This window comes from Cardiocondyla obscurior, linkage group LG12 (assembly GCF_019399895.1).
Source record: "Cardiocondyla obscurior isolate alpha-2009 linkage group LG12, Cobs3.1, whole genome shotgun sequence".
Lineage (NCBI taxonomy): Eukaryota > Metazoa > Arthropoda > Insecta > Hymenoptera > Formicidae > Cardiocondyla > Cardiocondyla obscurior.
This window is the reverse complement of record NC_091875.1, coordinates 1,519,265-1,539,423: the sequence shown is the minus strand read 5'-3', so window position 1 is coordinate 1,539,423 and position 20,159 is coordinate 1,519,265. Positions and strand designations below refer to the sequence as shown.

Sequence of the window (20,159 nt, the reverse complement as noted above, 5' to 3'; positions counted from 1 at the left end):
CGCTCAATTTTTCTTGGCATCCGTTCCGCTTGCCGGCGGCGCTACCATTTCACGAGTCGCGACATTGACGTCCAAGACGACGTTGAGATTTACCGTTTCGCGTAATTCTTTTTGCCGAGTTTCTCTTCGCGTTCCTGGTTCAACGCCGGAAGTGCACGGTCCGTCGTCGCGTCGTCGGCCCCCAGCGTGCGCTTTCGCCTGTCCATCGTCGGAACACGAGGAAAATGGCGACCGCCGTGCCGTCTCGATTCGCCGTTCTTAGCATCGAGGACGACGATTATAAGCCGAAGAAAACGCAGAAGAGCACGACGGCGAGCAAGACCATCGCCAAGGGAAAGAATGACAAGCCAAAGCAGCAGCAGCAGCAGCCACCGCCGCAGCAGCAGTCGAACAAGAAAAAACAGAACAAGGTATGACTTGAGCGTCCATTGTCACATTGTTTTTGATTAGCCGGCGCAACGTGAGCCGGATACGTGACATCGCGGCGGGAAATCGTGACGCTTCAAACATTTTATGGACGCATTGATTGTTTCTTTTTTAATTTTAGGGGAAAAAAAAGAAGACAAACAATGACGATCAACAGTGGGAGCAGTGGAAGCAAAAGGATACGATGGTAAAATATAAAATTTTCATCATATTGTGTAAGATTCGTTTATCACATTGTTCTGTTATAGATTTAATTCTAAAATCTCTTGCATTTAAATATGTTTCTTTCAAAGTATTTTTTATGTATTATTTCTAGTTCTTCATATTATTTACTTGGTGGATTGGCTACACAATATGCATAAAAGAATTCAATTTTATTTCAAATTTTTATATTTATTTATATTATATTTAAACAATTATTAATTATGTTAAGGCTGTTGAAGAAACATTTGAGCAAGAATTACATCAAGCCATTTTGCTGTCAAAATTGGCATATGAAGAACAATTAGTTAGCGTAGCAAAAAATGAAAAGGAACAAGAACCAAATAAGAAACCTGGTAAGAAGACAAAAAAAGCAACAATGTCTTTGGAAGAATTTAATAACATGGGAACGACAAGTACAACAACAACAGCAACAACAACAGCAGCATCTTTAACAATAAGTGAGCCTGTCGACAAGTCAAAAGGTAGGTTGTGATTTTATAAAATAGTTTGAGAATGAACAGAAGATTGTATTATTATAATTTAATTGACAAATTATCTCTTGTGCAGAAGTAGATGCAGAATTTTTCGAGAGGATAGATAAGGAGACAAAAGACGAAATAACAAAGGGAAAAGAAAAAGATTTGTTGAAGGCTAGGTTAAATAAAATTGATGATGATATAACATTCGCACAGTTAAGATTAGAGATAGAGAAACGAGACGAAATAATTAACCAATTAAAGACTGAAGTTCATACTGTGAAAGAAGAGTTGACACAAGTTAAGGAAAGAAATAAAAAGCTTTATCAAATACTATCACACGGTGAAAGTAAGTATTACGTTTCTACGGAATATATGTATTACAATTTTAATGCATTAAATAGTTTTTTTTTAGGTTATTTTTAATTATTTCTTTCTTTCAGTGAAAGATAAAGCGTCAGTATTAGCCGAAGTTGCAAAACTACAAGAGATTCGAGATGAACTAACGTCCGAGGTTACTTCTTTGCATGCCCAACTGGAGCAAGAACGATCGAAAACACGTACATCTAGCGTGGATGTAAAAACATCTAAACAAACTGTACGTTTAATAGACTTACCAATTTTTCTTTTATTAGACAACTGTGTTTAATGCATTTTACATATTTCAGAACAAGAAGAGGCCGGCCAGTGAAAATGCCTAATTTATTTTTTACGAAAAACTACCATTGTGATCAATTAATTTTAATTAATAATGCATGTTAAGATTAAGTAGGAATTTAAAAAGAAACACATTTGCAAAGAGATGTTTGAATTTCTCGTTGCAAATGCTTTACAATTTATGTTGTATTGCTAATTGAAAAGAAGTTTCAGATATACTTGGATGACAATTAGCTTGGCCATCTCGCTGATTTATATTTTAAAAGTAGAATTACAGCCTACATGTTATTAATTTTTTTTTTTTTTTAATGCTATGTTTGATTTTATTTTTTATGTTTCTTCTCTTAATAAGTTTAATAAGGTTCTTAGAAATTAAAAACCATTACGTTGAAGGAAATTTTTAGAAATAATATTTGTTAAAGCTCTTCCAAAATGAAGACTTTGTAATGCCATTTTCCAAGTTTGTGTATTCACGTACATACATACATATCCGTCAATATAAATATATATTTATATACACTCATACATGCAAGTATATACATACACCCGCACACGGACACGTATGTATGTTAGTAGATTATACAATATATATACTAAAAAATATTTTGTAATAAAATATATATTGTACACAATATTATGTTAATTATTCAATCATTTTCACTTGGTTTATATTTTTATATGCGAATAATATCTAATTGGTATATAAGAAACTTAACGTTACACGTAATAAGTAAACTGTTTATTACTTATTTAAAGAACATCCATCTCGCGTATGAAGCTTTTTTATATCTCGTCTGATATATGTATATACAAAATTATAAAATTATATATTTTAATTCAAAAGACGAAGTTTGATATTTTTCTACATTACTAGAATATATCTAGAGCTAAGAGTTTAATTTGCTGAACATTGTAAAACAAAAAAGAAATTGTTTGGTTGTGACTTGTGCTAAAACTACGAATTTTATTAATAAGCTTTATGTTCTACGTTAATGTTTCGATTTTCAAATTTGGGCAAATTTGCCTTGTGTAATCATCGTCATCTCCATCTACCAATTTTCAGTCTTTTCAACGATTCCAGTGGGCGGCGCTACGCCCATTCGCCACGATACTAAGCTTCATCCGGATTATACGTGCGGTTGCGCATTTTTATGGAAATTTTTTTGTTCATTTTTTCTGCCTCGAGTTATTCCGCGTGAATTTTTTTCGAGCTCGCTCCCGGCAACTTCAACATGCAGTTCGATACGTTACACCTCACGTTCCGATTCTTTATTTCTTTTTTTTTTTTTATTTTTTTTTTTTTGTACGGCTTTGCTCCATTCGTTCGCCAGTACACGCAAAAAAAGAGAATTTTCGTATTTCGTTCGGTATGAATTATGAATTATATTTCGTACGAAGAAAAGAGCGATTTGTTTCATCCCCGATCGTTTTATTCAAGTAATCGAAATTACGCAATTAAAAATAATTATGTAAAGCCAAGAGAACGTTAATAAGACCTTGAGTTATACATTTTCTAATTTTCTACAACATAGGGAATCGTGACTTTAATTGGTCTTTGGCATAAAATGTTTTATTGAAAATAAATCAGCGTCATTTATGACGAGAATCGCTGAAATCACGATAATTATGTCCGAACGACCATTAACGCGACGGTTTAATTTCGTTCGGAGTTGGCGCGCATTGGCGACCCTGACTGGCGCGTCCTCATCTTCTCCGCCTGAGATCTTAACCAATAAAAGGGGCATTAACGCTAAGTGGACGCTTCGCCTACTCGGTCATAGTCGTGTTTGTTACGCGAGAATCAGAGGGTGGCAAGTATACCGAGGGACGTGTTTAGCGACAGATATAACTGCCACTTAATTTTGTCGCAACGTTATGCAACGATATGCTAAACCTAGAGAGATAATACATAAAGGTATTTAATTTTGGAAGACGTACTTTTTACAAGAGATATACATATGTACCTATGTAGACACGTATATGTCTTTCAGAAGCAGCTGTGTACTTTTACGCTTTACGTCGTCAAACAATTCGTCGAAAGACATTAAACGCGAGGTGCGTGACAAAGTTAGAGCGCACCATATAAGATTCAAGATTAATCACATTGATCCTCTCTTTTTCCAGGAGTAATTAATTGCCGGAACGGACGATCCTCCGCAGCGGGACGGTTGCGCTATCGCCCCGGCGAAGAGTAAATGGTTGTTCTTTGGGACGAAACGCGACTTTCTCGAATCCATCGCTGCTGCAGAGGGAGAAACATAAGCGCGGGAGGGTGAGAGACACGGAGCGGTGAGGGAGAAGAGGATGTCGAAAGGGAACACGGTGGATTGAGGGTTTTAGGACGTCGGTACAGGAGGCAAAGGGGGTGGCAGTGGAGATTCATTATCTGACAGTCTATTGTCATTCCTGCGGCTGAGATTTTGCTCGAACCGTGAGTACCGAGGCATTACTGTACTCTGATATACGTGTGTGTGTGTGTGTGTGCGTAAGAGGGGTGGCGAAATGCAATACTCTCTCTTTAAAAATAGTCGCGTTTGTTGAAAAGTCGGAATCTTCTGATAGTCGTCTGCATTTCCTTCGATCGCGATGGTATCTCTCTCTCTCTTCCCCTCTTTCTTGCTCTTCAAATTATCTACAAAATTCGATATTCATTTGCTTCTTTTTATTTCAGGGATTTCGTCGCGTGAGCTGTTGAAAAATCCTGTTTACGAATAAATTAGAAGCGCACAAGTTTCGCTCGAGCGAGAATTCTCGCATGATTGGAGAGCTCAATGCTTCTGTCTCTCTTTACCGGCGCAACTATAATATGCCGCACTTCAGTACGATAACGATTAACGCAGAGATTATGTCTCTCAAAAGCAATATATCGCGACGATATTTATCAGATATACGCGTCATGTACCTATCCGTATGAAAACGAGAGACGTGAAATGGAAAAGACGAACGGAAAATTAGTTGAAACATTGGCTCGGAAAACTAAGGGAATCAAGGGTGGCGACGAAGATTGCCGGCAGTGGAAGGACTCTCATAGTCATGACGTTATTCATTCCGCGTGCATCCGGTATCATTAACGCTCTCTCTCGCTCTCGCAGATGGCGGCGCGCGCCAAGTGCGTCGTCTGTGGATATTGTATATATATTGCCAAGCGGCGAAATTAAGACTAACGAGGAAAGTATTTCTGCGCCACGAAGGAGTTCCCTACTAACGACGGAAATGACGAACTTTCCGCTGGATAATGAGATGCCCGGGATCGACGACGCGACTCCGATCGAAGCAAACGACACCTGGTTTTATATAATTCGATACAATCAGAGACGAGGACGCCCAAAGGATCTCGACTTCTGGCAGCAGCGGCGGCGGCGGCGGCGGCGACCCGACTCCACACCTATGTTTGTAAGAGCAGCTCCATTGCGAAGAAAGAAAGGAGAGACTGTGTGCAACTTAAAGGTAAGACAGCCAATATGATACGCGGATTGCATGTAAATTTTCAAAAGAACTTGTAAGATTTTTTAAAAAGAATTTCTTGAATCTTTGACACACGTCGAAAGCTCTTTTTTCCGATTTTTTCTTTGGTTGACGAACGCATTTCTTTCAGTCTGCGATGTGTACGTAATTTTGACGTTGCTGGATATATTGCCGTTTCGAATTACAGTAGTGCGGTTTGTCAATGATGGCTCGGGTCATTGAGCAATTATAATCCGTATCGTCGCAACCAGAGGAGATCTCGGAATATGTAATATGTCACGAGCCTGATTACATCGGGAAGATCAAGTAGATTCCGCGCCATGTATCAAGCGATCAAATCGCATCCATATTCAGCATACCGTTCGGCAAATTACGCTTAAGACAGGGCACATCTCGCGAGATACATCTCGCTCAGTGAAACGTTACTATCGTAAGCTTGATATCTCTTAGCTGTATATCGACGTCGGGTTTACACTCGCGTGTCGTCCCTTAGCGGGTCTGCTAAAATGCGCCGTCACATTTATTTGACGGTAAAGTTACGTGCTCAAAAATAGCACGACGTACCATTCGCTCGCGGGGTTCTCCGCGTATGAGAAAAATGTGATTCTTCTATTGAAACGGTCGAGAAAGAAGGTCGTCAGGCGAGCAGTTTCGTTCCGCGGAAAATCTCTGATTATCGCGCATTCAAAATTCAAGAAGAGGGTAGTTTTGCATCCCGGGGCCGAGTGACACGTCGCGCGAGGGGTTCATCGATGCACGCGAAACGATTAAAGTTTTACAAGTATCGATTCCACTGCGGCGTTAACGTTGACAGACAGAGGGATTGTCAAAGAGCATAATAATTACTGCGAGCTCACGGAGAAGAGGCTCAACCCTTTGTTCCCATAGTCATTTTACGAAAAGGGGGCCGTTTGCGCGGGGGATGCCGCGGAAGGGGTCGCACGGTTGGAGAGCATCCGTTTCAACCGCACCATTATGTAATTGATCCGTGTCTTTCCTGCGAGCGCGATCGTATGCCTCGAACAAATCTTCCCTCCCGTTCGGAAACGGGAGAGAGAAAAAGGGTGACGTGATTTTCGATATTTTGAGCCAACAAGACAATTTCTGCATCGATAGTTGAAGAGGTTAGCGTAATTCTCTTTCCCTCTTTTTTTTTTTTTTTCCTAATCTATTATATAATCAAAAGTTTTAGTAGATAAAAAGTTGATCTTAAAATATTTTATATTTGTTTATTCATAATTTATGCACCAAACTAAAAAAAAAAAAAAAAAAAAAAAAAAAAACCCAGACATCTTTCTGGCGCACATTATTGTCAAGCGTTACCGTCAAAGGCTGAATTTTCCCTGCGAGCTCTATTAATCATTTGACATTCGGCGGCGTGCGAATGTAATCTAGAAAATCCGCTCGTTACGGAGATCTCTTTGTGCGCTCGCACGGAAAGGGGGAGATCGCGTTGCATCGGGGCGCGCGATTCCCGAATTCGCCGAAGAGTCGTAATTAACAGCGGCCGATGCATGTAACGACGGACACAATTAGAAAATTGTATAACGCGGATTCCCTGTCTTTCGCCCCGTGCCTGTCACCCTCTCCGATATAGCGCGATTAATGCGCGCCCTCCATTATTCATTTTCGTTTGTATTCGTCGCGGGAGGGGGTGGCGGCGGTGCGCAATCCCCGAAAAGACAATCAAACGGGAATTATATCATCAGTTCGCGAGTTCACCCTTTCTTCGCGCATGTTTACGCGCGCGCGCACACATGGACGGGGGTCGCACACAGCCACGCACCGCGACGGTAGATATTTAATTAAAGTTGTTTGCGCGACCAAGTTCGGAAACTTTGGGGATAACTTACCGTCCTAGGGAACGGCACGCCGAAGAAAGGGAGAGAGAGGGTGGAATCCCATTTAATTGTCCCCGCATTAAATGCGTCTTTTGAGTTATGCTCGTCATCGTGTCACCGGAAGTCGCGATCGAACGATGCATCACTGTATGCCGCGCCGGAAAATTTATTAATGCCGACGTCCAATTAATTCCCTCTGCCGTTCGACCGACACAGATCGTTACGGATAAATATAATATAACATTTTATTATTTTTTTTTTTTTTTTTTGCATATTTTTCCCCGCACCGTTTTGCATCTTATAGAAATTAATTGGAGTTACTTCCTACAAATTTCGCGTGATATTTGCGCGTAATCATCGCTACCCGCTTCTAGGTGTGTTAAAAATGAATTCCGATATATTACCTGTAGCGGAACAGAAAGGAAGATTAGAGATGATATGTGTAAGGGACACGGTGAGAGACAGCGATGGCAATGTTCGCGCGGCGTTCTGAGAAACGAGAGGCCACGCGAGATCGCGTAAACGTATTCGTGTCAAAAGCAGCCCCGGTCGAGACCCGAGTTATCCTCTGCGACCCCACTCTGTCATCTCGAACTTACTTCGCCTCCTTTCAGCCGTCGCGGCGGTGGCTGTTATTTCATACGTGATATTCTACCTTCCCTCGAATATATATTCCATCGTGATTCTTTCTGGTCGTGCGTGAAATGTGAATTACGATATCGAGCGGACGTTTCAGGAAGCGAATGGGATCTTTATTCCGAAACAGGCAGGCGCAAATTAAATTCATATATGCATATGTATATATGTAGGATCGTATATTGTAGTTTTACCCTAAAACCCCGTGATTCACCGACGACCGTGGAAATAATTCTTCTTAAATAAATATTAAATCGCAAAGCGTTTTACGTCTGTCGTTACGCTTTATTTCTTCAAAAAGGAGAACTTCCCCGACGCGGTGCATTATGAAATCTCGGCTGGATACTTGGGCGATCGCGAATATTTCGCGTTCCCACGAAAAACTCGGCGCGATAAAGCCTTGGTTGTTTCCGCGATGCTGCGCTTGTTAGAGCGCGCCGGAGGTCTTGGAAAGTGTCTGCTGCGACACTTTGGATTATCGTCACGTTAGTATACTTGGCCAATTAAAATAAAGCAAAATCACTGTGCTGGAAGACTTTTAAAAAAAAGAGTATATCCGTATTATTAATTTATATAATAAATTAATTTTTTCTCTCTTCTATTAAGTGCGTTAAATAGAAAGATTTTTAACCGTTTTTTTACTCGAAAAAATTTTTTTTCAACAAATAGTACTACATGAAAGATCAGTTTGGCTATTTAATCGATTTATTTAAGGGTGCAGTCGATGTGCAAAGAAGGATGTAAAAGAGTTTGGTAGCGAATCCAAGTCTCCGTTTCATCGCGGGTTATCTGGATAAACGCAGTCGCGCGTATTCGTGATATTTAAGGATCGCGATGGTCGATGCGGTTCCCGAGCTCATCGCATCTCGTACCGGAGAGCAAAGCGGATTCACAGGACGCGTATCCGGCAACCTGTCGACAACAAGGACCCAATATGGGAAATACGCGGGATAGGGCCGGAGGAGGCTTACGGCCGTTCGCGCGTGTATTACGCACATGATACGTACGTACGAGCGTGGGTGCGTACGTGCATGCGTGCGCGTGGGTCGCGTTAAGTGTAGCGTAGCTCTATGATTCTCACCCAGGCTCGTTCCATCCATCCCTCGGTTCTCCACCCCCGCGGGGTGCTTTCGCCCCCATCCAGTGGAGCGCGCGCGCGCGCTTCTCCCCCTCGCCGCTACCGTTCCCCGCAATTCTCCCGAAACCGCCCCGTGTCGTCCCCCGACGCCGCACCACGTCATTGCTGTCACCAGGCTGGCAGTCGCATCGTATCGCAAACAAAAGACGAGCGAGCGCGCGCCACTCATCGCTCGCGCTCGATGCGACAGCGAGTGACGTTCCCCGGCACCCTCTGCTTCTCCCCCGCGACGAGCCCACGGTTGCGGCCACCCCCGTAAGACCCCCGCTCTTGCCTTTCTCTCGTGCTTGTTTTCTCTCTCTCTCTTCCTCTCGTGACGATTCATCCTCATCGCTCCAATTCGCACCCTTCTACCCGGCCTCGGATACAGTTGGACGGAGAAGGAGAGACAGGCGCGATTGGAACGACGGGCCGACAGAGACGGCGGCAGAGAGACTACCACTCTTCCATCTACTCTGCCTTCCATCCGGTCTCTGTTGTCACCCCCTCGACACCCCCTTCGATGCCTGCCGCCGCCGCCGCCGCCGCCGCCACCGCCATCGCGTCGCTCTACCTCTTCTCTTCCGTGGCTCTACGGTTCCTGCCTGTCTGCCTGCCTGCCTGCCTGCTGCCTGCTGCCTGCCTGTCCCTCAACTCACCCCCTGGCCTACTCTTCAAGCTTGATTCTCTCGTTCCTCCCCGGCCCTCCTTCCCTCTCACTCGTGTCTCTCGCTGTTGCCCCCGTTTTCGCTTGGTTCTCTTATGCCACCCTCTCTCTGCCTCTCGTCAAAACCCAAACCATCCGGCGACCACTACCATCATCGTAGTCACCCACACGCCGCGGCGGGCTCCAGGCGAGCGTACCGTATAGCAGAGCTATCTGTTGTTATCACCAGTTATTTGCATCCCTTCGTAGTCGGTGGGGCGGCTGTCGCTCTCTATCGTTCTGCCTGCCGTGCGAGAGAGGCCGAGTGGAGTAGCTTGGGAAAGGGGGAAGGGAACGTGAGAAGCAAGTGGGTGCGGAAGTAGCAGAGAGAGAGAGAGAAAGAGAATTCGCGGGGATGAAAGGGTAGGGGGGAAGACTTGAAATTCTCGGGAGCTTTACTTCCCGGGAATATTACGCATCCCGCTGCGAGCTCTCGCTGCTAGCGCGCGACTCGAGTGATTCCTCATCTCTCACCCTTTTCTCTTTAAACCGCCCCCATCTCTTCTCTCTTCCGCGAGCGCCTCTTTTACGCGCCCTCGACGCGCGCGAAGCGACAGATGCGCAACAACGGGGATAAATCTCGATTAAGCGACCGCGCGGCCGTCAGCCGGCTCGCGCTCGGCCGAGAGGATCGACAGCCTCCGGAAAGACATTGCCCAAGAGCGAGATACGAGTACCAGCGTGACGTACATGATTTTCGATGGTTGTCTTTTTCTTAAGCTGGACCTCGCGTTCACGTGTCTAACTTTAAATACAACACCCCGTTTCAAAGTTGTACCTTTTCCTAGCTTTTCATCCTCTCATCATCTCACCGAGCCCTTTGATGAAAAGAGATTCGTTGGCGTAACGTCACAAAGACGACGCGACGCATAAAAAAAAGAAAAAAAAAAAAATTTGCGCGAGAGACGTTGAAATTTTCGATGACGTTTAATTAAGAGATATTTAAAATGGTTCCACGCCGCGGTATGTGATTTACAAGGGCCGCTCGTTAAATGCACATTATCACGGAATAATGTGTCACCCTCGCTCAATCGTCGCTCGCTAAGCTCGGATTAATTCGTGGACGCGGGGAAGGGGGAGGGGGGTTAGAAAGGGAGATGAGGGCGCAGAGCGAACGGATCGGACTTCCAAGTTGCACATGATGCGCGTCCTTGAAAGATAGCATTATCGGTCGACCCACTGATGTCCTGGATTCTCGCGTTGCAAGAGACGCGGCCGGAAAGAAAGAAGTTGTGGTACCAGAGAGATCTAGCTGTAACTGCATTGCGTGGGACACTTATATTGGTAAGGGACGCTTACAAATTTTATCCGCCAGAGGGTTGTGAGAAAAAAGAACGGTTTAAGGGAAAAAAAAAATAAAAAGAACAAAAAAAAAAACCGACGACGAATCGCCGGTGTTTAAAATTCCCGTGAGACTCGCCGGTTTTGCGCTGTCTTCGCCGCGAGAGAAGACGACTGACATCCGGAGGCCGGCATTGGGGAATGCGGAAAGGCAGCAGATTGGGGTTGTAGGGGCCGAAAAGGTGTAGGTGTGGTGGTGGCGGCGGTAGCGGCGGGGTGAAGAGAGCTGGAGAGAAGGGTTGCAGTCGAGGACAGATTGCCGCGGGGACAAATAAGAGTGTATCCAGTCGCCGAACGCGCGACGAGGCGAATTTCGAGTAAATTGTTTCCCCTTGTGCACTCTCTCTCTCTCTCTCTTTCTTACTCTTCGTCTATCTGAATTTCTGTCCGTATTTCTCCTCCTCTTCGCGCTATTTCCTTGGGTACTTGAGTCCGAAGAGCTAGAAGAGACCCTCGGTGCTTTGGTCGAATCGTCGATTGAAATTTAGGGTGCTGGCCCGCGAAGGACGGGTTGTCTTTACCACGGACTCACGACGCTCTCGTGACGTTCCCGTTTTCCTCTCAGCCTCTTTCCTATCTTTCTCCTTTGGGAGCAGCGATTTCGAATCGCCGTGCTGCGAGCCGCTCTCCCGAAGTTCACATATCCGCGCGTCCTCAACCTTTTCCCTTAATTTATTCAGAATTATTCATTGCCGAAAGAACGACAGAGAAAAAGTAATTCAACATGCATCTGATATTTTTGCGTATATTATAATATTTAAAAAGATCGATTTCGAAAGCTCGGCATCATCTTTTTCTTTATTAATTTCGAACTGGCCACGGAAACTTTATACTTTCGAGCGTTAATATTTCGAACGAAAGACTCGGCGTATTAATTTTCATATTTTTTTCCGACTTTTAATAACGCTATTTTATTCGGGACGAATCGATATCAATACGGTGAAACTAAGATATCTGATGGATTATGTGCGTTTAGCGGCACACGCGCGATACGTGCGAGAGGGACAACTTTGAGAAATTCTTTACATAATTAACAAGGCGGAACGTGTCGCCGAGGCGCGCGCGGATTTACTCAGTCCGCTCGTCCACGTCGAATCGTCCAAAGGGGGACCGAAGGGTAGAAACGAAGTGCCGACTTAGGCAACGAACGGTACGAGCGAGCGCTTTCACGCGTTGCTACCCCTCGCGGCGGACCAATTAGCATCGTTTCACGTACGGTGTGACGTAAGTGGTCATCCCGGTCTCTGTATCGGGCAAAGAGAGCGCGGCTGCGCGCCGCCGGAAAAGTCTCGGTAAATAATAAATGCGCGCAACTCGCTACGATAAACTTTTGGTGCATTATTTATATCCCGCCCATTAATCGACCGCTCGCACGCTGTGAAAAGAACTAATTACCGCCTTGGAAGAAAAACGCTCGCGACAACGTTATCGGAATAATTCACATGTTACACAGTCATTTATTAACATACAGAATATTAGAAAAAAAAAAAAGAATAAACTTGTGTTACATAAAAGCATACGCGGGACAAGGGTTTCTTCAGCTAACTAATTTTGAAATTCGGACGATCCGACACTTTCTTTTTTTTAAATTGTGCATTGATATTGATTGGTTTTTTTTATATCGCGATTTTTAATATAGGAGCAGACTCTGCGATACTTAATTACATGAAAAGAAAAAAAAGTTGTTCAACAGTTAATTGACGTATATCTTTAGAAATTATGGCCATAAATACGGGGGCCGTACTCTTCCGGGCTTTAGCGAGTTTGACGGAGCCGGGCTGTATTACATTCGCTCATGCGTGCACAATTCTCTTGCCTATTGAAAAGCTCGTCGCTCGTACATTTCCGTGCTCCACGAGCCCTGTTGCGAGCGTAACGTATCGAAGAATGGCCCGATATCCTTTAACATCTAAATCCGAGCGCGACGAGTTCGACCGTGATCGATATTACAAAATTCAGAACGTTGATGTGCACGGGGGATTAATTCCTACTTTGAACGTTCTTATTATTTTTTTTCTCGCAAGACAGATTAAAGTCTAGTTTAATTTGCATTCGTCCCGTGTCTCTCAAAGTTATTTATGTAAGAAATTATGTAATAAATCTTTTTCCCGCAAGTTTTTTAAATGTAATAAAAAATTAAATTAAACTTGAGGTAATTAAAAAAAAAAAGAAAAAAAGTGTTTTGTAACAAAGAAAAGAAGATTTGCCGGAAAAACAGTTATTAAAAAAAATAAAAAAAATAAAAAAGGAAGCTTATTTGCGGCGCAAAATTGTCGCCAGAATGCAAAAGAACGGACGCGATAGCGATGCGGGAATTGTTCCGGGACGGAGTCTTATCCTACCTGCAAGATGGAATTTTGCATTTCTCGCTTTCATTGTTTCCTGCGCGACGTGCCGCGAAGAATTCGCATAGTGAACTGCATGAGCGAGTAAACGCGAGTTTTTCAATTCCGTAGCGATTTCGAGAGGCGGAGGTATGCCCGATGCTGATACTCTTGCGACGCGCAAACACGTATGTACATATCGGATACATACGTGCCCTCTCGTCGAAGAGGCAGGCCGGAATAGAAAAGCGTAGGAACGAGCCGCGGCGGTCGCGGTAACGGTGGCGCGACACCCCCGTCGGGGGAGAAAGATTCCTCCTCGCTTATATCTGTTTTTCACTTTTTTTTTCCCCAGCAGGACTACCGCGGGAGAGATAGATAGAGAGAGAGAGAGAGAAAGAGAGATAGATCTCCCGCGCCTCTTTTCCTCCTCGCCTGCGTGACGGCATTACTCTTCCCTCTTCACTTTTTAGAGCCACCCTCCTCTCTGGTAACGCCACTCTTTCTCTATCTGTCTCTATCTTCCACCCGTTTCCATTCTTCGCGCCGCGAACGCCCGCGGATCCCTCCCTCGCTTTCTCCCTTCTGCGCGGGTTCCCTTCCGCCCCTCTGCCGCTTCGTCTTTGCCTCGAAATGTGGCATTCAACAGGGCTTCCACGCTGCTTGCGGTGGTGCGGAATCCGCGCCGGTTTGCCGCTACGCGCGCGGCTCACGCGGGGGTGCATCGGGGAAATGATGCGCAGATTGGCCGGATCATCTCAAAAACCACCACCCTCCCGCCACGTAGCCCTCCTCCACCTCTTCCTCCTTCTCCTCCACTGCTACCTCTCTGTCATTCCATCGCGCGTACACGTTCGTCCTTTACCGTCCCTCGCGCGCTCTTCCGCACTCCCCGTTGCTCTCTCGCACCCTCGTCGCCGACGGTCGCCAAGGGATGGAATACAACTCCCCACCCGCCGCTGCCGCCGTCACCGCCGCCGTACCATCGCCGCGAACAGCCATCCCGACTGCCACGCAGCCGTCGACGACGAGTGACTGAGTCCTCCGATTATTATCTCATTTGCCGCCACGGTCGGCGGCACGCGTCGGCACCCTCAGACGCACGGATCCATAGATCAGTCATCCCGGTTGCCCGGCGGATCATCGTTCACGAAACAGCGTTAAACTTTGGAGAATCCCGCCACTCGCACGTACAGGTGAGTAGTGCGATACTTGAAGGGACCGCGATTTCTCGCCGCGTGTCGTCAAAGCTATAGGATAAAGAGTTTGAGATGCAAAGCGACGAAGCGCGCGAATTTCAGCGAGAGTTCAAAGTGATAGTTGACCCTCTCTTCGTAGCGAAAACTGTCGTGCAGATTTTTTTACTTTTTTTTTTTTTTCTACCTGATCTTCAGCGCGGTTTGTTCGAGTACCGAATTCGCTTATTTGTGCGACGATTTTATTTATCGTATTTGCGTTCGGTCAATAAGTTTTCAGTAGCGTTCTTTGTCTCCAGCGTAGATCGTTTGTCGTTCCTCACGGAAGCTGCGCGATTCTCTATTACATCTCCGTCACGCAATGTCTAATGATATCGCAATTGCACCGCTTAACCGACTACTATTTCGTGTGCTTCTCATTAAACATCCGTCGTGGACACGGCCGACATCGCATCCGCTTGGCAATCAAAACGATCGATTCCGCAAGCGCGCTGTTTTCTTTTAATGATCAACAATATAACGCAATTAAAGCGATCACTTCCGTGGACGCAATCATTTTCATCGCGTAACCATCGTATCTCAACGGGATTACGTCTACGATAACGTTGCCGCGATTTTTAGCTCTTCACCTTCCACCCTTCGCGAAAAAACCTTCTAGGACAGTTTACAAAATAAAAAAAAAAATTAAAGCAACTGTTTATTTAATCGACATTTTTTTCTTTTTAAAAATAAATTTTTTCGAGTTCTTTTTTTATTTTTTTTATTATAGACGTTGATGTTAACGCAAGATCTTGGAGGTAATATTCGAAAGTTACTCGGTGAGCGTGTTCCTTCGCGTGATGCGGAGAATAGGACGTTTGAATTACGCAAAGAGTTCAATCGTAAAAAAGCTCCGGATTCCGCTACGGTCTTTTTTCTCCTTATGCAAAGAGAGAGGACGGGGTCTCGTCGCGAGAACGTTCCGCAATAAAAATATTTATGCGAACGGTAAAAGAATCCCGCACATGTCTCTTTTCTCGAGGAAAAGAAAAAAAAAAAGTTACAGGTGCTAACTTTAAAGCGCAAAGATAATCGATATAAAAGGACATGAGATTTTAATTCGCTGGACATTCTCGTAGGCGAATACATTTTTCGTTTTGAAAGTAATGTAAATCTGGTTTTCTTCTTTTTCTGTTTGGAATATTTTTAAGTAATATTTTTTAGACGAGACAGGTGAAAGAAATAAATTGGTCAACAGTTGATAGTGTCGTGAGTCCGCCCCGAGGGTGGAAGAAGGCGCGCGTTTGTGATATCTAATAACGCGAAGTGAAACAGACTGTCACAGATTGGTGGACGAAGATCGTATCGCAATATTTCTCTTGCATTTTTCTGGGAAATAGAATGTCTTGATGAAGGCGTATCTAACCGTAAAGACGTATACCGGGGTTCTCGAAAATAATATTAGGAGAGGAACGTCTTGCAGAACGGCAGTCTACGCGTGTACGTTAAAAATGTTTAATTTTATCGATCGAGTTGGTAGACGGACCGTACAAATTTTCCCGCGTAATCCACGTAGTCGACGTGAAAGATAATATAGCGAGGGGAGAGAAATGTATTATCAAGTCGAATAAAAATCAAACAAGAGGCGCGCGCGCGCGCGCGCGGTTCATTATTTCATACGATCTCGGCGTTAGAGATAGTGACGATAAAGTGAATGTCGAAAGGAGGTTACAGGAGTAGAAAGAAGAGGTGAGAAACGAGGGGAGAGAAGGAAAGAGATGCGGATCAGAATTTAGGAGAGGGTGACGGCAGAAGCGACGGCGAAGGGTACCAGCGGGGGCGGCAACGAGGGCGGCAGGCCGAGGGAGGTAGAGCAGCGCGAATGCAAATATTCGCAGCGACAGAGATTGAAACAATCCGCCAATTAGAATCGTCGACGCGAACGGGATTATGCAGATTCGCGCCGCCCGCCCGGTGGCGAACGGGGCTGGCAGCTGCCGCAGCGCGAGCGAGCTTAATTCAATCCGCCGAGTTGTCTTATGAATCGTAAACCGGCCTTCCCTCGCGCGCCGTGTGAAATCGAGATCGTCTCTCCGCGGTGGCGACGATGACGACCGGCGTCGTCGACGTCGGAATGATCCGCGCCGCTCCATCGCCTCGCTTGCCTCAAGCGGAATAATAATATAAAGCCGCGCGGCATAAAGTCCCTTTACGATCTTCGAAATGACTCTCTAGTCGGCACCATTGTCCCTTAAACGAGTCACCGCGCGAAAAAAAAAAAAGAAAGAAAAAAAAAAAAGTCGTCGATGTCGCCCGTAGATCTCCCGTGAATTTTCCCCAGTCGGCTGGGCCTCAGGTGAACGTTTTTCGCGCGATCGCGGGATCTTCCAGAAAACTGAGAATGCACCGAAAAAAAAGAGAGTGAAAAAAGTAATTTTACTTTATTTTGGTAAAATTAACGTTTTAATAATTGCAGTTGTAATAATTCGAATTTTATAATTCGCGATTCCGAGTTGACAGCGACCCGAGCAATTTTTTTCTAAACGTAAAAAGAAATGCGATCCCTACCATCGCAACTGGAACTTCGACATGCATCGCGCAATACGGATGGGCGGAATTATGGCGGCGGCGGCGGAGGCAACGGGTATTTATCACGAAGAGTAAAACTGACAGCAGTCCATTTCCCGTTCGTCCTGCCTGTCTGGTTGAACATAATATCTCCTGACGAAACAACGTGGACGCCGTTTGTTTGGGAAACAATGGACCGAAACAATGCTCGATCCCATCCTCTCCTCCATCTCACCCTCTCTCTCTCTCTCTCTCTCTCTTTCTCTGAACGTGCGGACAAGCGGATACAGAGATCTCCTCTTTCTCTGTCTCCGTCTGCGTTTTACGTATCCCTGTTCTTCAGCCTTTCCGTGCTGAAATCTTTTCAGGAACCCTCTGTTCTTCGTCGCGAAAAAATTATTTCTTGGACGACAGTGGCCACCGCGCTGCGAGAATGAATGCGCCATCGTCGTTCAAACATACAAAATTGAGAGATTGCGAAATTTTTGTCGAGATCCACTCTTCGAGGAGTATATAATTGGGTTTTTTTTTTTTTTCCACTTGCGCATTCTGCAAGCCGAAAACAGGGGAGAGATGATACAGCGATATCGTACAATACAAGCGCAACGTTGAAATTTGCGCGATGGCGCGGATATCAATTGAAATGTCTGTGCGTCAACAAATTCGCCCGAGAATTTCCCGAGAACGTCGCGGAAATCCTCGCACTCGGGCGAGAGCGGAACGTGTACTTGGCAGAAATTAGTATTCCTTAATGGATGACGCGATACCCCGGCTGGTTCATCCCGCTTCGCTATAGATTCCGCTCCTCCTTGGTCTTAGACTTAAGGCCGGGAGCCATTCAATTAATTTCAGAAGACAATAGTAGCTCACTTCCACGTCGAATCGTGCCTGTTCGCGAGTCTCGTACACCCTCATTACATCGCCAAACGACGCGCCGCTCCGCGCCGTTTGCGCAAGATTCACGATCTATTTGATGAAAATAAAATAAACGTGAACCGTGCGTTTTAATCTATCTTTTACAACGATTTAAGAATCGCATAAAGAATATTGATTGAAACAATTACGCGCAGGAAAATTATTAAAAAGCGATGAAAAGGTGTGATTGTGAAGTTTGCTGGTCGCGTTGCATCACAGAACTTTCCAATTAGTAGCCGAAATGCTTTCGTTTCAAGATAAAGATTAAAGAGGCGGCAAGAAATCAAATAGTTTAAGCTAATCAAATGCTCGATAGTAATTTCACGTCATAAATCACGTGAATATAGAGATTATTGTTCTATGAAAATAGCCGTAAAAATGACAACGACCACGGGTGATCCATCTACCTTGAAGACTCCGGCGTCCCTGTCAGGCGGTGATCTCGTTTCTCGCCTCCTGGCGGCTACTCCTCCGTATCTGTACAACGTGCCGTTGACGCCTCACAGCTTCTTCTTCAGCGAGATGTTACGCTCGTTCGTGCAGGCCAAGGCGGAGGCGTCGTCGAGTGGTCCCGGCAGCGGCGGTGGCAATAACGGAGGCAGCGGGGCGTCAAACATGCCGCGACGTCGCAAGCGATCCTGGCGAGACGCCCGAGACAGGCCGCTGGAACTCACGACGAAGGAACGGCCGCCCCACCATCATCATCATCACCATCATTTTCATCAGAATTCGGAAAAGTATTATCACACCGCGACGCAGCAGCAGCCGCCGCCGTCGCTTCAGGTGCCGCCGCCGCCGCCGCCGCCGCCGGAGGCTCGTTTGGAGAACGACAATAAACGTTCCGACGCTTACCTCGACGCGATGGAGAACAAGATCAGCGCGACGTTCGCCGATCAGAAGCCGAACTTTGGCAGCGACATTCTTAAGCCCATCGACGAAAATAAGGCCGAGTTTCCGCGGCAGCACGGCAACAAGAACTTTTTTGACGAGCGGCCGCGGCACTTTGAGCAGGCCCAGCCGCCGGAGAACGTTTTTCCTGGGGCGGAAACGCGAAAGGTCAAGCCGGAAGACGGTCAGCAGCTGGATCGTAACGGCGGGGGGAGGAATTGCGGCTTCGACGCCGGGAGGAGTTACGAGGATCGCTCGAAGAGCGTCGCGCTCGGTCAAGAGGTGTCGTCCCTGCAGGTATCGGACCAGAAGAAGCTGGATCTGTCGCGAGCGAGTTCCTTTCTCCCCGGTTTACCGGGCCGAGGATGCGAAAGTATGCTCCAGGGTGTGAAAGGGTTTACTCTGCCCGGCGGGGTGTCAAGCCCGGCGGAGTTTCTTCCTGGACCCTTGTGGTATCCGCCGTACCCGATGCCGCAATCTTATCCCGGCATCGATCCTCTGCATTTCTTCATCGACTTGCGCGTCTCCGGCCACATTTGGGACCGTAAGCACGCGAACGAGCGGCAGCTGTCCTTCAAGAGCAAGCACTGCTCAGCCTTCAGCGTGCCGCAGTCCAAGGAGTGCGGTAATCGGCCGTTGAATCTCACCCGCGACGAAGCCACAACGTCGAAAAGTGCGGACGCGGAGAACACGGGGGGCACCAATTACATTCTGAAACATTTAATGAAAACGTACCAGAGCATTCAGAAGACCTCCAGAACGGACGCATCGATGGAGAGCGAGGAAAATTCGAAAGAACCGCTGCAAAGTAAGATACAATATTTTTTATCTATCCGTCGAATGCGATTAGAAACAGAATTAATTTATTTCACTAGATTCTAGCAAGTTTTTAAATATATTTTTTTTTTAATTAAGATTTTTAAAAACTTTCGTAATAACGTGATGGTTTTTCAAGCTGGCGAGGACCCCGCGAAGGTAGAGGACTCCGGCAGCACGACGACGAATTCCGAAGAGGAGAGAAAGGATTTGCGAGCTCTGATAGGTCTCGAATTAGTGGTGGATTACGTGAAAGAGCCGAAAGACGAGTCGTCGGCCGAACAAACGTCACGAGTAACGGAATAACTTTCGAACGCAATTTACGAAGGAATGCGCCGGACGGTCCTTCCACTTTAATCACTCAAATAGTAGTAGTGTTGTTATTCGCATTCTCTCGTGTAACACCTCCGAATCTGCACTCGCGATAACTTATTCTCGCCGTAATACAGTACTTGAGGCAAGACAAGACTCGTCGCCAGTCTGTGCACGAAACTTGACCTGTTTTGTTGCAACGTGCTTGACATATCTGGGCAAATTAAAAAGAAATATTTACCTCGAGTTTTACTTTCGAGAAAATCTTATTTTTTTCTAGTATAAAAATATA

At 45.6% G+C, this 20,159-nt stretch overlaps 2 protein-coding genes across 7 annotated transcripts; both read left to right on the top strand.

Moving 5' to 3' along the window:
• The first annotated feature begins 37 nt into the window (after window positions 1-37).
• Window positions 38-2,606, top strand: LOC139106879 (G kinase-anchoring protein 1). The gene is made up of 6 exons (XM_070663930.1): window positions 38-410; window positions 548-613; window positions 860-1,112; window positions 1,198-1,455; window positions 1,550-1,704; window positions 1,775-2,606. The coding sequence occupies exons 1-6, from the start codon at window positions 225-227 to the stop codon at window positions 1,805-1,807; spliced, it is 951 nt and encodes a 316-aa protein (XP_070520031.1). The 5' UTR covers window positions 38-224; the 3' UTR covers window positions 1,808-2,606.
• Window positions 2,607-3,071: 465 nt separating this feature from the next.
• Window positions 3,072-20,108, top strand: LOC139106869 (uncharacterized). Of its 6 annotated transcripts, XM_070663906.1 has the most exons (6): window positions 3,073-3,678; window positions 3,755-3,818; window positions 3,888-4,194; window positions 4,435-5,210; window positions 18,222-19,547; window positions 19,695-20,108. In XM_070663906.1, the coding sequence occupies exons 5-6, from the start codon at window positions 18,230-18,232 to the stop codon at window positions 19,859-19,861; spliced, it is 1,485 nt and encodes a 494-aa protein (XP_070520007.1). In that variant the 5' UTR covers window positions 3,073-3,678; window positions 3,755-3,818; window positions 3,888-4,194; window positions 4,435-5,210; window positions 18,222-18,229; the 3' UTR covers window positions 19,862-20,108. The 6 variants fall into 6 exon arrangements, with proteins under 6 accessions (XP_070520009.1, XP_070520007.1, XP_070520008.1 ...); XM_070663908.1 differs by lacking the exon at window positions 3,755-3,818 and having other exon boundaries at window positions 3,072-3,678; XM_070663907.1 differs by lacking the exon at window positions 3,073-3,678 and having other exon boundaries at window positions 3,690-3,818.
• The last annotated feature ends 51 nt before the right edge of the window (window positions 20,109-20,159 follow it).